Here is a 16,211-nt window from a genome sequence, read left to right on the forward strand (position 1 = left end):
GTGTGTGTGTGTGTGTGTGTGTGTGTGTGTGTGTGTGTGTGTGTGTGTGTGTGTGTGTGTGTGTGTGTGTGTGTGTGTGTGTGTGTGTGTGTGTGTGTGTGTGTGTGTGTGTGTGTGTGTGTGTGTGTGTGTGTGTGTGTGTGTGTGTGTGTGTGTGTGTGTGTGTGTGTGTGTGTGTGTGTGTGTGTGTGTGTGTGTGTGTGTGTGTGTGTGTGTGTGACAGATTAGGCATTATGACCACCTTCCTAATATTGTTTTGGTCCCACTTTTGCTGCCAAAACAGCCCTGACCCATCGAGGCATGGGCTTCACTAGACCCCTGAAGGTGTGCTGTGGTATCTGACAACAAGATGTTAGCAGCAGATCCTTTAAGTCCTGTAAGTTCCGAGATGGGGCCTCCATGGATCGGACTTGTTTGTTCAGCACATCCCACAGATGCTCGATTGGATTGAGATCTGGGGAATTTGGAGGCCAGGTCAACACCTCAAACTCATTGTTGTGCTCCTCAAACCATTTGTGCTTTGTGGCAGGCGCATTATCTGCTGAAAAAGCCACAGCCACCATGGAATACCGTTTCATGAAAGGGTGTACATGGTCTCAGCTATGCTTAGGTAGGTGGTGCGTGTCAAAGTAACATCCACATGGATGGCAGGACCCAAGGTTTCCTAGCAGAACATTGCCCAAAGCATCACACTTCCTCCGCTGGCTTGCCTTCCTCCCATAGTGCACAGGTAAGCAACGCACACGGCCATCCACGTGATATAAAAGAAAACATGATTCATCAGACCAGGCCACCTTCTTCCATTGCTCTGTGGTCCAGTTCTGATGCTCATGTGCCCACTGTTGGCACTTTCGGCGGTGGACAGGGGTCAGCATGGGCACCCTGACTGGCTATGCAGCCCCATACACCACAAACTGAGATGCACTGTGTATTCTGACACCTTTCTATCAGAACCAGCATTAACTTCTTGAGCAGTTTGAGCTACAGTAGCTCGTCTGTTTGATCGGACCACACGGGCCAGCCTTCGCTCCCCACGTGCATCAATGAGCCTTGGCCGCCCATGACCCTGTCCCCGGTTCACCACTGTTCCTTCCTTGGAGCTCTTTTGATAGACACTGACCACAGCAGACCGGGAACACCCCACAAGAGCTGCAGTTTAGCCATCACAATTTGGCCCTTGTCAAACTAGCTCAAATCCTTACGCTTGCCCATTTTTCCTGCTTCTAACACATCAACTTTGAGGACTAAATGTTCACTTGCTGCCTAATATATCCCACCCACTAACAGGTGCCTTGATGAAGAGATAATCAGTGTTATTCACTTCGTCATCATGTTATGCCTGATCGGGGTGTGTGTGTATATGTGTGTGTGTATATGTGTATATATATATATATATATATAAAATATTTATTTTCTCCTGCAGAGCGTGTAATAAAATGGTAACATCTAAGTGTTAAGATTTTAAATCGACTGACTGGATTTTTGGTAGCTGATTTCGTGCCTGTATTTGTGTGTGTTTTTATAGCCGAATGAAACCGACAGCCACTGGCCAGGGTTCCATCTCCCCCCTAAAATCCTCCAAAGTCCCACCACCCTCCTCCGTCTCTGCCTCTGCCAAGCGCATTGGCCGCACTTCATCTTCATCATCCAACCTCAAGAGGTGAGCCTGACCTCCCTTCTAATCAGCTTTCCTCCACTCTTCTCTACACTCTCCATATCTTTCTTCGTTCTGCTTATTCTCTCACTCGTCCACCTTTTACACTTTGCCTCTTTATTTCCGACTCTTGTGTAACTACTTCCTCCTTTTTTCTTTCTCTCTTGTCTTCTCTCCTCCCAGCTCCCTGGTGGCCTTCTTTCCTCTCTGTGACTACCCTATGCTCTGAAACGGAGAGCCGAAAACGCAAGGAACCTAGTGTGTTGCTCCATGCTGTTGGTACACTGGTTTCAAGCGACTCGTTCTCTGCCGTTTATGTAATCAAATAGCCAGAGCCTTATCACCTACCTACTACTATATCACTCTCTCCAAACCAGCACTTGTCGAATCATATTGATGTATTTTTGGACCAAGTGCATACCCACTACTTTCCAATACTGTTCAAACCATCTTGAAAAGCACTTTCTAACACTCTCTAAGCTAGGGCTGGGCGATTAATTTATAGATGTATTATACAAATATGGGAACATTCTCTGAAATTTGACTAATGTTCTGGCAATGTTCTCTCCAGTACAGTGTTTCCCATGCATCGATTGATTTGTGGCGGCCCTCCACAAATAGCTTCCATAATGATCAAGGAACTTTGCTGCCGTACCATGGGTGCAGCGGCGCAATGATATTACGCATTGATTATAACTTCCGTCAACATAACCAACGTGACAACCTGCTTGCACAGAGAGCATGCTGGGACTATTTTCAGGCGCTGCGTAATATCATTGCGCCACTGCACCCAACGTTCCTTGATTATTACGCAGGAATGAGAGTATAGTTAACCTAGAAAATTGCAAATTTTCATTTTCCATCGGTCTTAGTACACGATGTAACCATACACATCACAAAATGTAAATAGGAAAATGTTGGCGATATTTTGTCACTTATTGAGCAGTAGGCTAGCTGGAGCCATTTACCTCCAGTCTTTGTGCTAAGCTAGGCTAGCGGTGGGTGCGTCAGACAGAGTTATGGCACGGAGATGAGAATGGTATGTATGGACTTATCTAACTCTGGGGGATACGGTGAATAAGCTAAAGTCCCAAAAAGTCCTTCCTTTAAACATTTTAATATATGAAAAATATGCGCTTATAATTCTATGAACGTTGAGTGACAACACAAACGAATGATTGAATCAAACATTTTGATTTACATACATGAATTGACCTTACCAAATGTAACGCCGTTTCTGCTACTTAAGTTTAAAGAGACGTGTACTTTGCCAAAGTCAGTTTTAAATAAGTTGCCCAGCCCTACTCCAGGCTGAAAGTAAATACAGTGTCATCCAATATACTTGCAATTCCTCATCCATCCAAAGATTTTCCATGATCTCCGTGTCCTGCAGTGTAGACATGGGTACGAATGTGTCCTTCCGGTCCTCCACCCTTCATGTCTGTTTCCCCTCCCTCCCATTCTCCAGCACCAGGTTAGCCAGCTCTTTGGGTAACCTGTACGAACCAAATGGCGAAGCAAACGGCTCTGGGAAACCTCCTTCCCCTTCCTCATTCACTTCCCATCCCGTCCGCACGGGCTACAGCGGCCCGATCGCCCCCCATAATTACCACTACGAGGTCAACAACAACAACAATCAGTATAACACCACCAGCACCCCGAAAGCCAACGGGGTGAGCCCAAGCAGCGGGGCAAAAAGTGTGACGTACAACCTCAACCACAGCAGTCTGAGCGGACCTTCCATGAATGGAAGGCTGGGGGCCAGTGAACAGGGGCACCACAGAAGCCCCCCGACAGGGCTGAGCGGGCTCTCTGCACGCTACCTCAGCCGGTCCATTCCCGTAAGTGATCTCTCCTCCCATCAACCCTCCCAAGACATACACACACCCAGCAGCAGCATTTCCTACAACTTTACCATGGTAACCATTGGTTTGTGTTAAGATGCCGTAGTCAACAAATATTGCTTTTTTTTCGTGTGTGTGTGTGTGTGTGTGTGTGTGTGTGTGTGTGTGTGTGTGTGTGTGTGTGTGTGTGTGTGTGTGTGTGTGTGTGTGTGTGTGTGTGTGTGTGTGTGTGTGTGTGTGTGTGTGTGTGTGTGTGTGTGTGTGTGTGTGTGTGTGTGTGTGTGTGTGTGTGTGTGTGTGTGAATTTACAGTGGAAGGTGTCTTATATATTTATGCTGATACTGTTGAAATTACATTTTTGATTTTAAAGTAGTCACTGAAATCTTTAATTTAAGTTTGCACGTGTGTGTATAAATGAGTGTTCATTATTAATAGAAAATAAATATAACATCTAAATAATATATAAATATAATGTGTGTGTATCTTTTAAATAAATATAAAAATAAATATTATATTTGATATTTAGAATTTAATACAAATTATTTATAATGTAATTAATGTAATAATCATTGATTAATCTGTATTTTTAAAGTTAATATTTTATTTTTATATACATTTTGATTTGTATAAATTTTTTTATATGCGTGTGTGTGTGTGTGTGTGTGTGTGTGTGTGTGTGTGTGTGTGTGTGTGTGTGTGTGTGAATTTACAGTGGAAGGTGTCTTATATATTTATGCTGATACTGTTGAAATTACATTTTTGATTTTAAAGTAGTCACTGAAATCTTTAATTTAAGTTTGCACGTGTGTGTATAAATGAGTGTTCATTATTAATAGAAAATAAATATAACATCTAAATAATATATAAATATAATGTGTGTGTATCTTTTAAATAAATATAAAAATAAATAAATATTATATTTGATATTTAGAATTTAATACAAATTATTTATAATGTAATTAATGTAATAATCATTGATTAATCTGTATTTTTAAAGTTAATATTTTATTTTTATATACATTTTGATTTGTATAAATTTTTTTATATGCGTGTGTGTGTGTGTGTGTGTGTGTGTGTGTGTGTGTGTGTGTGTGTGTGTGTGTGTGTGTGTGTGTGTGTGTGTGTGTGTGTGTGTGTGTGAATTTACAGTGGAAGGTGTCTTATATATTTATGCTGATACTGTTGAAATTACATTTTTGATTTTAAAGTAGTCACTGAAATCTTTAATTTAAGTTTGCACGTGTGTGTATAAATGAGTGTTCATTATTAATAGAAAATAAATATAACATCTAAATAATATATAAATATAATGTGTGTGTATCTTTTAAATAAATATAAAAATAAATAAATATTATATTTGATATTTAGAATTTAATACAAATTATTTATAATGTAATTAATGTAATAATCATTGATTAATCTGTATTTTTAAAGTTAATATTTTATTTTTATATACATTTTGATTTGTATAAATTTTTATATATATGCGCATACCAATAAATTGGATCTTATTTCACTAAATTATATTAATTATATATAATGTAATGCAATGATGGAAAATGTACATACAATTAAAATGACTGAAAATAAACACTTATTCACAAAATATTTACAGAAAAATCTGAAAAGGAAAATTGAAGATACATTTTATTGAAAACAATTAACTTTGCAAATGTTTCTAATTTTAAAATGTGTATTTTTAATATTTAAATTATTTTATAAGTTTACTATTTTTTATATATATATAATATAATATAATAATTAAAATTTTGTTTTAATAATAATTATGTTCACAAGGCAGACTGACAAGTGCAGAAGTACACGTTAACGACACCGTATTTGACATTTCTAATTCTGGAAGCTTCTTGAACGTGATCAAAAAAAGATTCCATGTATATTTATTGTTTCACAAAGGTATTTTAGTAGAAACTATGGTTGCCATGGTACTTTTTCCTCCAAAGTCCTTCCTACTTAACTCTGATCTAACACATCTCCGCTTAAGTGTTGCCATGTTTTCTCTAACAGATGCTTTTAAACGCTTCCCTGAGCATGTTGCATGTCATCTGTTTTTACTGAACATGTGCGTGTCACTCATGGGTACTACGAATAGTACATCTCACTCGGTGTACGTCTGTCTCTAGTGTGTTCTCAGAAAGCTCTTACTTGGATCTAATGTTTACTTAATTACCATTGTCAAGTGAGCTTTAATCGAGTGGTCAGGATGAGACTAAATTTTTTTAGCTAATCCGTCACCCTTTAACTTCTGTGAGTGCATCCCACGCTGATGCAAAATATTAATACTAAATAAACAAATATTAAAAAGGCAGAGCAGGGATTTATATCAGAGATATAATGACGGCTAATATGGGTAATTTTTATGTGTATGGTGGAAGGCTGACAGCTCTGGTCTGGTTTGGCAGTAACATGGCTACTAACAAGTACTAATGGCACCTTAATGCTGCTGTTTGATGCAATGGGAGTGGTGTATGCTGCAAATACTTTCAGTGTAAGTTTGAAATTATCAAACAAATGGTCCCCCTGCTAAAAGTAGTTCTGTACTTCCTGTCATCTTCTCCTTGAGGCCCAAACTACACATTTCATTCCATTCAAGTGTATTGAGTGACACATATCACGACCGTTGCAGTGTCTGAAGAAATTTCTAGAAAGGGTCTAATTTCAGAAGAAAATTCTAATTTGACCACAGCTTTAGGGTTGTTAATCAAGAACTGATTCGTATTTTCAACTGGTTTCAGAAACTCAACGTTTGTCTTTGAGTTGGTTTATGTTCTTCCAATGGAACATTTGTGCTCTTCTGACACCTAGAATATTTTGTTTGCGAATTAGAGAACTTTTTTTAGGTTGGTTGTTAATCAACAACATTTGTTGAACTGGTTCCAGAAACCAAATTATTTTCTTGAGTTTGGTTCAATGGTTGCATTTTTTTAAATTTGTTGTTTCACAGAAATTAACCATGCGTAAGAATGCAGACTGATCTGCAAATAACATAATATATGAATCAGGGACTTTTGCACGGGACCAAGGCCGTAACCATGTCTTAAACATTCTTAAACTTGCCTAAAACCAATGTTTTTATTTTTTTATAAAGAAACAGAACCGTGAATGAAATTCTAGGTATAGCATTAGCCTCGAGATTCTTCCCGTTAGTGAATAAATGCTAGATCTGCTGTTAAAGGGTAACTTCAGGGATTTAGCATTAAGCTTTGCATCAGTAGAAACCCGGTAGTATATTCAAATTATGGTACTTTTCCCTCTCATATTCCCCTTAGAAGAGAGAATTATGCATTTTATTTCTGGAAAAAATCCTCTGATGATGTAAATATTGTCATTTTGCGTCATCGGAGGATTTTTTGGCCAGAGGCTAGCGACTACAGGAGCTAGTTCCGCATGTTATCAATTAGGGCTGTGCAATTAATTGAATTTCGATTTCGGCTCCCAACGATCACCAAAATAGTACATTCGAGAAAAAACGATTATTTTGCCATGTTCAGTTTTGCAAGATCACTCTTATTTGGTCTTGCGTTCTTTTCTTCTAAAAAACGTAATTTCTTTTCGACTGGAGAAAGAAAGACATGAACATCTTGGATGAGAAGGGAGTGAGTAAAATATCAGGACATTTTCATTTTGAAGTGAACTAATCCTTAAGCGATAGATTGACGCACTCGTCTGTGTGAAGACTGTGAACGAGCCAAAAGAGAACGTAAACCCCGCCCACTTTGATTTGATTGGCCATCTCAATCATTTTGACCTGACGCTTAACCTTTTTGTCATCCTAACATACAGAGCGCTGCGTAATGGAGCGCATGAGAGCAGTGCAAGAATTTCAAATATTGGGGGGACAATGTGGCCATTTCTAATTATTGGGGGGACTTGTCCCCATCATTGCCTATGTTCGTGACAAAGAACTAGCCCTAAGATGTATGTAGACCTTTGTAAATTATCTCTAAATGCACCTTTGTTACATTCTGTTCCATCTTACTCATAATTACTAAACAAATCATTTATGCTTTGTTTAGCTTTAGCTTTAAAATCCTGTCTATTTTTGGTGAATCATTGAAAGCGGTGTCATTGATCCTAACTTGTAAAGCCTTCATCTTGGTTTTGTTCGTAATATAAATAAACTTTTTATTGGAGCTATGAACGCCAAACAGGTCTATGTTTATAAGAAACACTTGTCCACTGCAAAGAAATCCGATTTGTCTGTGGTATTGCGTGACCTTGTGGACTGTTGTTCTTGGACCTTCTCCAGAACTCTTGGAAGCGGTCCTGCTTCAGGGAGTTTGGTAGTTCCCCTAAAATTTCCTGTTTGGTGCCTTTTTCTTCATTGTGAGTCATATTTTCTTTTTCTGCTTAAGCCACTGTACATGTTAATCATGTGATTTCAAAATATTCCAGGCAGGATTTCTCACTGACTACCCACTTTATGTGATTCTGTTGATTGGCTCGTATCATCCCCGTTGTGGAGCGCTGTGCGCTGTCTTTGAGTCACTCCTGCTACATGTGTAGGCGTTCTGAGCAAAGTTTCACTGCAGTAATGATGAATATCACATTCTGTCTTCCACTGACAGCAGCACTGCGCTCTGTTAAATGTTCATCCTCAAAGGAGGATCAACTGACAGTTTTTTTTTTTTACGCTGTAAGGTGTTTACAGCGGATATAATTACCGTCAAGATGCCATCTGTTTTCTTGCTGCTAAAATGGCTGCTTCAGGTTGCAGTGAATTAGTATATAAAGTTGTCTCATTTCTCAGCGTTGTCATGTTATTGGACGCAACTCTCATTAAAAATGAACGACTTTGCTTGTTTTTTCGTCAGCAGGCCGAAACAGGATCTGGATTTTGTGCACTTCATAATCCTATGGAATGATTTCAAACATGGTTAAATTACGCAGGTTGAACTATATGATTATACCTTTGGTCCAGAAAGCTTGTATAATTTCATCTTACATTTTTTATTTTATTTACCTTTTGAATTACTAGATTTGGTCAATAAATAATATAACTTATAACCTAGAAATCTAGACGCATCCTAGTGGCAGAAAATGTATTTTGCCGCGAGTGTAGTCTAGCAACTCTCGGTAGACCTGAGAGCTGGAAAAAACAAACTCTGGTCAGGCCAATCACAGCGTGTGTAGAGTCGGTGGGCGGGCTTAACATAATGACTGCACATCACTGCAGAGTTGCGGAGGTTCAGTGTGCTACTCGTAAACAAAGAAGCTGACGAACAGTGGTCTTATGAATCGGGTTTGGCCGCGACTCTCGTAGACTTGGAGTTAAGCTTTTCTTTGAGAAAAGAACAAAGAACGGCACTGAAGTCATTCTTAAGAAAAGAAGATGTATTCAAAGTTTTGCCAACCGGATACGGCGAAAGTCTATCAACTAACGTTAGCTCGGCTTCACCTTCTTCGCTCTGGTGGGTTGTGACGCTCATGGCGCTATCCAATTTCGTGCAGAGGGAATTTGAAAGACAACCGTTTATCCCGCCCCTCGGATTGAGCCCTGTCAATGGTGAGTTTCCAGACCCAACATCTTGATGTGGGTCTGGCTTGTCAGGCAAAAATAACTTAAGCACATTCTTCACATTTTCAACTTAAATTCAAAATAACTCTCCAATACATGCATAACCTCAATCTCAAATCAGCTCAAAATATCTCATATTGGGTCAACTTGGGTGTCTCTGCTGAGCTCTTGTATAAAAAAAGTTATATAACATGATGTTTCATGACTCTTGCCACTAGATGGCCGTATAGCTCTATAGACTGTAAAAAAAATATGGATGAAGAAAAGTGAAGCCGCCGGAGGTCCGAATATGGCGCTGAAATCTTGTGCAGATTTGGGACCGAGCCTGCGCAGTAGTGACCTCTGGACCAGAGTCTGCGCAGTAGAGAGCAGGAAGTAGAGCCGCGATATCAAAAGCCCGCCCACACTCTCGCAGAAATTTGATTTAGTTTGTCTCTCGTCCATTAGAATACATGGAGGGGCGGGGGTTATGACCTATACTGGGACCAACCACCTGGGGGCGATCGAGACGTATTGGCTTCAGTTTTTAACACAAGTGCGGCAGGCTTGCTCTATATGGAGCAAATGAGCTGTTCCACTGGGTCCTAAAGTCAGTTCTCGAGTTTCTCTTCAGTATGCATTCAGATAGTTTTAGCATTTTTAGTTTTAATTTTGAGCATTTTTCTGTGTATACTGAAGCATTAATAAAAAAAAGCATTAATTAGTTTCGGGTCAAAATGACCTGAGAGAAGGATGATGTTAAGCAAGTGGATCCCGCAACTGCGTAGCTTTAATGAGTCTGCAAATTAGTACATGACAAAAAAACTTGGAAAACACTTTTATCCGAAATATTTCTGTATATTTCTTGTTAACTATGTTAAATTGTTAAGCAACTTCTCGTAGGTTTTTTCCTTTGTGTTTTATATAATGACCACTTGCGTTTTACCGTGAAGTTAGCCTGACAAGCCAGACCCACATCAAGATGTTGGGTCTGGGAACACACCATTGGCAGGGCTCAATCCGAGGGGTGGGATAAACGGTTGTAGCGCTACAACCAACCAGAGCAACGAAGAAGGTGAAGCGGAGCTAATTGATATATTAAACTTTTGCCATAGCCGGTCCGCAAAACTCCGAACACATCGTCCTTTGTTAAGAATGACTTCAGTGTCGTTCTTTGTTCTTTTCTCAAAGAAAAGCTTAACTCCAAGTCTTCCAGAGTCGCGCTCAAAGCCGATTCGAAAGACCGCTGTTCGCCAGGATGTTTGTTTTGAAGTAGCACGCGGAACCGCCGCAACTCTCCCGCCCACCGACTCTATACACGATGTGATTGGCCTGACTAGAGTTTGGTTTTTCCAGCTCGCAAGCCAACGGAGAGTTGCTAGACGCCCTGGCTGCAAATGATATTTACTTCCACTAGGGTGCGTCTAGATTTCTAGGCCACCGTGAAATGAGTTCCGTGTCTTAATTAAAATCAACACATTAATGATTTATCTCTCATCCACCCGCGACCCACTCGCATTTAATCGGAATGTTATGTTTTATTACTTAGCCTCATATAGTTTTATACATTAACATTTTAGTTAATGAAAGTTAAAAAAGTTAATTTCGAGCTCTGGCATGTGCAACGGTTACGTTCGTAGAACTCGTTTAGCTCTATTACTGACATTTCTAATTCGTTGGAAACCTGTGGGGATTCCTGAGGAATTCTGTGGGTACAAGATATTGTTTTGAGTAGCCATGTTTCCAACTTTTAAGATGTTGAATGTATCTGCGAATCTGCTTTTATTAGAACGTTACGTTTGTAAAACAGATGACACGAAATAGAACACAATACTTCATGTTTGTCTGCTGTACGCTTTTTTTCCGTTTATCCCTCCCCCATCGCCCCTGTAGCAATTAAGAGCAATTAGCATTCAGTTGTGCATGTTGTACACCTGTGTCTTCTAACCTAAGTGCCCCCCCACACACACACATTTAATGCAAATGTATTTCCTCTCTAAGCTTTTGACTTTTTACTCTCATCTCACCCTCATTTACATCAGCGAGGGCTGTTACAGTAATGTCTCGGACTATTATTTAACTACCCTCTGCCATGTAATTTTCTGTAATTATGTTCATCTTTGTAATCATTTCATCTTCTGTTTTTTTTTCCCTCCTCTTTTGCAGTCCCTTCAGTCTGAGTACGTTCAGTACTAAAGCCGCCACTTTCCGCTAGCCCCCATCCCGCGCTGCTGGCCTGGTTCCGACCCATGACGCCTTCACTGTGACCACCAGTTCGCTGGCTTCTTGTCACAAAGAGGAACAAAGCCGAATGGAGATGCTTTTGAAACTGAGCGGCTCATGGTCAGCCTCATGGTAATGATACGTCCTGCTATGACAGCTGATCTGGAATCTGCTGCATGCTGTTCAACAACACGAACTTGCCTTGGCCGTCCTTTCAAAAACGTCTTTTTTGTTTCTTTTTTTTAGATACTGTCAATGTATGTTTATGCATAATTGTACTGAAAAAATATTTTTAGATGAAGAATTTTTTTACTTTTTTTGTCCTATTTTATCTATGATTCTTATGCTCAGCGACGCGATTCGTTGGTTATATTTGTGTGTCTTTGGATTAGGGAATTTGTTCTGACGTAAATATCACGTTTTTGTCTCCTGAGTGTACTTACTGAGTAACATATCAAGTGCGAGGACTATATTTAAAAGGTGCAAAATGGTTTCGACAGCGACATGTCGTCTTCAAAGGGAGTTTTAGCCGGCGAAAGCGATAAAGAGTGCATTTTTTTTCTTCTTTATTTAGGGTCTAAGGTGGGCTTGTCTCCACGCAACGGCGGACGGCTAATGAGACCAGAACCAATTTGCAAGCAAACTTATTTTTCTCGGGAAAATGAAGGGCTTTGTTTGTTCAGTATGAGAAACAGGGTGGACTTGTTTTTTGTTTTTTTCATTGTGACATCATAATGCGTGTTATTATCGGACTAATAGAGATCTGAGCTCTCACGGTTTTCAAGGGCTGTTGAAAACACAAGCGCCCGACGCTTCATCTTTCAGCAGTGCCCGTTTCACCAGCACCTCTGAAATATAATATCTCAGAATATATGAGTGAGTTACAAGTTTCTGGCTGCTAGTTTTAACATGCACCGATTTTGCATGTAGTAGCTTAAACTGCTTTATATATATATATTAACGATTAAGCTCAGTAGAGGAGCTTATGTGTAGGCGATGATTCAGTATGAATAACAAAACCGTTTGTTATTGCACATAATGAATGTACTAACTAATCCGGAAAGGTTGATCCAGTGAGGGTTGTGTCTACTCTAAATTCAGTTATTTTAGGATGTTTACAATCAAGTGCAAATTATTTATCGTACAGTGTTTACCAGCAGGGTTTAAGCTAAAATCCTTTGGATTATTACAACACAAAAATTACTACAGTCATTTAGTAACCCTCATGATGTTCCAAACTTGACTTTTTTGAAACACAAAATATGATACTTTGCACAATGTACAGAGCATTTTTTAATTTAGATTGTATTGTTAAGCTCCGAAAAATGAAGATAAAACCCCAAAAAAATAAGTTGTCAATTCGGTGGTAAATAAGCTTTTGAAGGCGGAAATTGCGCAAATTATTTATTCAATGAAAATCTTCCCCTCTTTTTTCGCAAGAATTGCTTGTGAAAACGTGTTCAATCATGATGTCAAATCTGATGCGACAAGACACAAAAAAAACAATTGAATGTGTTGTAGAAGGAAATTTAAATGGATAGATAGTTAGCTAGAAGAAGATATTTTAAAGAATGTCGGTAAACGGACAGTTGACGGCACCCATTGACTTCCATAGTATTTTTCTTATGTCAATGGATGCCGTCAACTGTCCGTTTACCAACATTGTTCAAAACCTCTTTTGCGTTTAACAGAAGAAAGAAACTCGCACAGGTTTGGAACAACTTGTGGGTGACACAATTTTCATTTTTGGGTGAACTATCCCTTTAAGAGCTACAGCTAAGCTGTTCTGTAAATTATGATGCAAATTTTGGTTTGTTGATCACGCTAAACTATTGTATGCCTTCTGTAAACTTCAGTATCGTGGAAAATGGCAAGTTATACACTTTTCATGGTACTCAAATGCCCAATTTATTTTCATGAAATGGAAAAGAGCAACTTGAACAATCTGCTGAACATCATCTTTTGTGTTCCACTGAGGAAAGTATAATACAGGTTGATTATTAGTTGAGTAAATTATAACAATTTTAATTGCTGGGTTAAACTAACCCATATGTTTCTGTTTGAACAAATACTCCAGTGCAAGCTTATGCAATTATAACTTGGTTGTCTGTATCTTTTAGCCCTGTAGCACTCTGTACATTCCAGATGGTGTTATGAATTATGTGTATATACGTTTTGGGAGAATCTTTTTTGATTGAAGTATTCTACCTCTTTGACATATACATGATGTAAACTACTCTCTTGCTTATGAAAAAATATATATATATTTTTGGAGCAGTGTGTAAAGAAAATCTAACCATATTAGAGCAGTGTTTGCTTTTCACGAACATACTAAATGGACATTAAAATACAATGTAGTGGGTTGTACATTATTCTTTTACAATGTAAACACGATTTAAAAGACCAAAATAAAAGATTAATTTTGCTTTAGTCTGTTCGTTTTCTTTGTGCATGGAAACGATTTCCCTCAAGTGCAGATTCCTAATTAGTCTTTTATCGTTGGTGGTTATCCTATGACAAAAATACATTTTTGTCAGCTCCACAAAAATAAATGTTCTCTCCCTGACAACAAACAAAGTGTGAACTGCACATCTCCACACATTTGTGAAGTAAAGTCTTTCATTTCGAGTCTATCTGGCAGAAGGCGTCCGGTGACAGCTGTGAAAATGACTGCAAGTCGAGTGACTTTTCACAGCCATGATTTTGGTAAGTATTTCAAAATGTCCGCCAATTTTATGCTTATACATGTGTCGTGAATTATTTCTTCGAACTACTTTTAAAAAACCGTGTTGTGGGTCGATAATGTTCTTCTAAAAAAACGTTTGTTTTAGTAATTCGCCTCGTTCATTCACGGTAAGATAAGTGTTAGCTGTCGTCGGTGTGACTGACTGTTACCAACTATATTGAATTGAAACCATGGCCTCGTGTTTTTTCCCAGCCCTTTCTTTCAGATTATGAAGGTCTAATGTCTGTCTTTGAATACATATTAAATTTAATGATCATTAAAAGCAAATAGCAGGTTTCAAGGCTGCTGCTGCTGCTCCATTCGCTATAATAATAGTCTTTAGTGTCTTTGAAATGGTTCCTGAAAGGCAGCTTGACATGTCAAAACTGTCACGGGGGTTCTTACTAATCTATGCTTGATTTGAACACTTGAGAATCAGATGAAGAAAATATTCACGCTGTTCTTTTAATGATGTTCCATTGTCGTAGACTCAAAAGCGCGCCCTTTCTGAACAAATGTTCTTCTAGTAACGTTAATTAGGGTGACCAAATGTCCTGTTTTCCCAGGACATGTCCTGTCCTGGCCCTAATGGAACCATTTTCTATCCATACAGAGGGGGCATACTTTAAATGTATTGAAACTAATAAGGAATCTTTGAGTAAACTTCGAGTATCATTTGAGTAGCCTATCTCATTGCCCGAGTGTCCTGGTTTTCAGTAATCAAAATATGGTCACCCTAACGTTAATAGAATGTTGTTCAAAGTTATATGGTCTTAATAATCTAAAAATATTTAAATATACATATATTTTTCTCTTTAATATTTTTCTCTTTCTCTTTATACATAATTTTTTTATTTAATTCAACATTTGTGTGGGTGTGTGTGGGCATAGTATTAATTCTTGCATTTCTCTATTTCAAAGATCAGGGAAGAGGCAAATTAATAATCCATAATAATTTGGATTTTTTTTGTTTGTTTTTTCCAGAATTTACTGTGTTGTAAATATTTATTCCGAAGCAATATTCTCACCAGTGTTCGATCAGCTTTGAGATATTTAAATCTGCATATCTTTGCATATATTTTTACCTTTTCCCATAATCTTATTAAATATAGGCTATGCTTCAGCTTGAATTAAATTAGAATAAGACACTGTAGGGCTGTTGCCAATTAAATGAAATAATTTACACTGAAACATGTTATGCAATTGTTTTAAATATTTTTGAATATACAAATAAGAAATGTTGGAAAGAAAACATTAAACTAAACCACCAGTAGGTGGCAGAATGTAAACGTTGTTGTTGCGGGAATATCTAAATCTTACCCGGATACAGCAATGCTATTTTCTGATTGGCTGTTCGGTAGCTATATTTTTTTATTTGATTGGCTGGTGCGTGGCAGGGCCTTCTGAACTGTGGATTGTGGAACTCACTTGATTCCTCTTAATAGCGGCGTCACTTGGTGGGCGTTATCCTGGAAATTTCTCTGCGTGAGAAATACAAAGTGTGGCGTGTGAACGGGTTGAAATGCGTGTTTTTCACGCCCAGTGCGTGAGACTTGAGAGCCCTGTTAAACGTTTAGTGTGACGTTTATCTAATGTGTTTAATCATTACTACCTTCACTGTAACAAAATGTTTCTGCCTTAAAGGGATAGTTCCCCCCAAAATGGAAATTGACCGTTCGCAAAGACCCGCCCCCTTTAGTCACACCACACACGTTCTCACGTAGAGAAAATACATCGCGGAGCAAAGAGGACACTGACAACACGCCGACAGACAGGACAGAGCAAGTTACTTTTGATGAAATTGTCATTTTTTAAAAGAAATTTAAACAATAAATACAGTTTTGTGGCTCTTTAATGTGTCGTGATCGCTGTAGCGCCTCAGTTAAAGCTGCTCCGATCATATATTCCTTCTAGTTCATTGATAAACATGAAATAAACATGACTGAACACTAAAATAAATGTTGTTTCAACCGCGGAAAGACGTCAGTACACACTGTTTTTTCCAAGTTCAAGTCCACCGACGTTAATCTACTAACTCTCCTGACTGATTTGTCAGCAAATTCGGCAATGTGGTTGGTCAGATCGCCTGTCAATCAAACCAGGGTGAATTCTGTCATAATTTAGTCATGCTCAAGCTGTTCCAAACCTGTATACATTTCTTTGTTCTGCGGAACACAAAGGAAAGATGGCAGATTCCCGACAAATAAATCCCGACAGAATTAAATTTTTTGAGTGAACAATCCCCTTTAA

The 16,211-nt window shown here is 38.6% G+C and overlaps 1 protein-coding gene across 5 annotated transcripts in view; it reads left to right on the top strand.

The window, feature by feature from the left end:
• cdc14ab (cell division cycle 14Ab) overlaps nt 1-13,666 on the top strand; it is a 57,582-nt gene extending 43,916 nt beyond the window's left edge. For 2 of the 5 annotated variants that reach the window (XM_079808031.1, XM_079808030.1), the window contains 3 exons: nt 1,526-1,660; nt 3,123-3,495; nt 11,180-13,666. In XM_079808031.1, coding sequence (XP_079664157.1) covers nt 1,526-1,660; nt 3,123-3,495; nt 11,180-11,209 — 538 coding nt within the window. In that variant the 3' untranslated portion in view covers nt 11,210-13,666. Of the gene's footprint in view, nt 1-1,525; nt 1,661-1,837; nt 2,035-3,122; nt 3,496-11,179 lie in introns of those variants that run through there. The other 3 variants (XM_079808032.1, XM_079808034.1, XM_079808033.1) reach the window with 2 other exon arrangements.
• The last annotated feature ends 2,545 nt before the right edge of the window (nt 13,667-16,211 follow it).

The sequence above is a fragment of the Gobio gobio genome, assembly GCF_949357685.1.
Source record: "Gobio gobio genome assembly, chromosome: 24".
NCBI lineage: Eukaryota > Metazoa > Chordata > Actinopteri > Cypriniformes > Gobionidae > Gobio > Gobio gobio.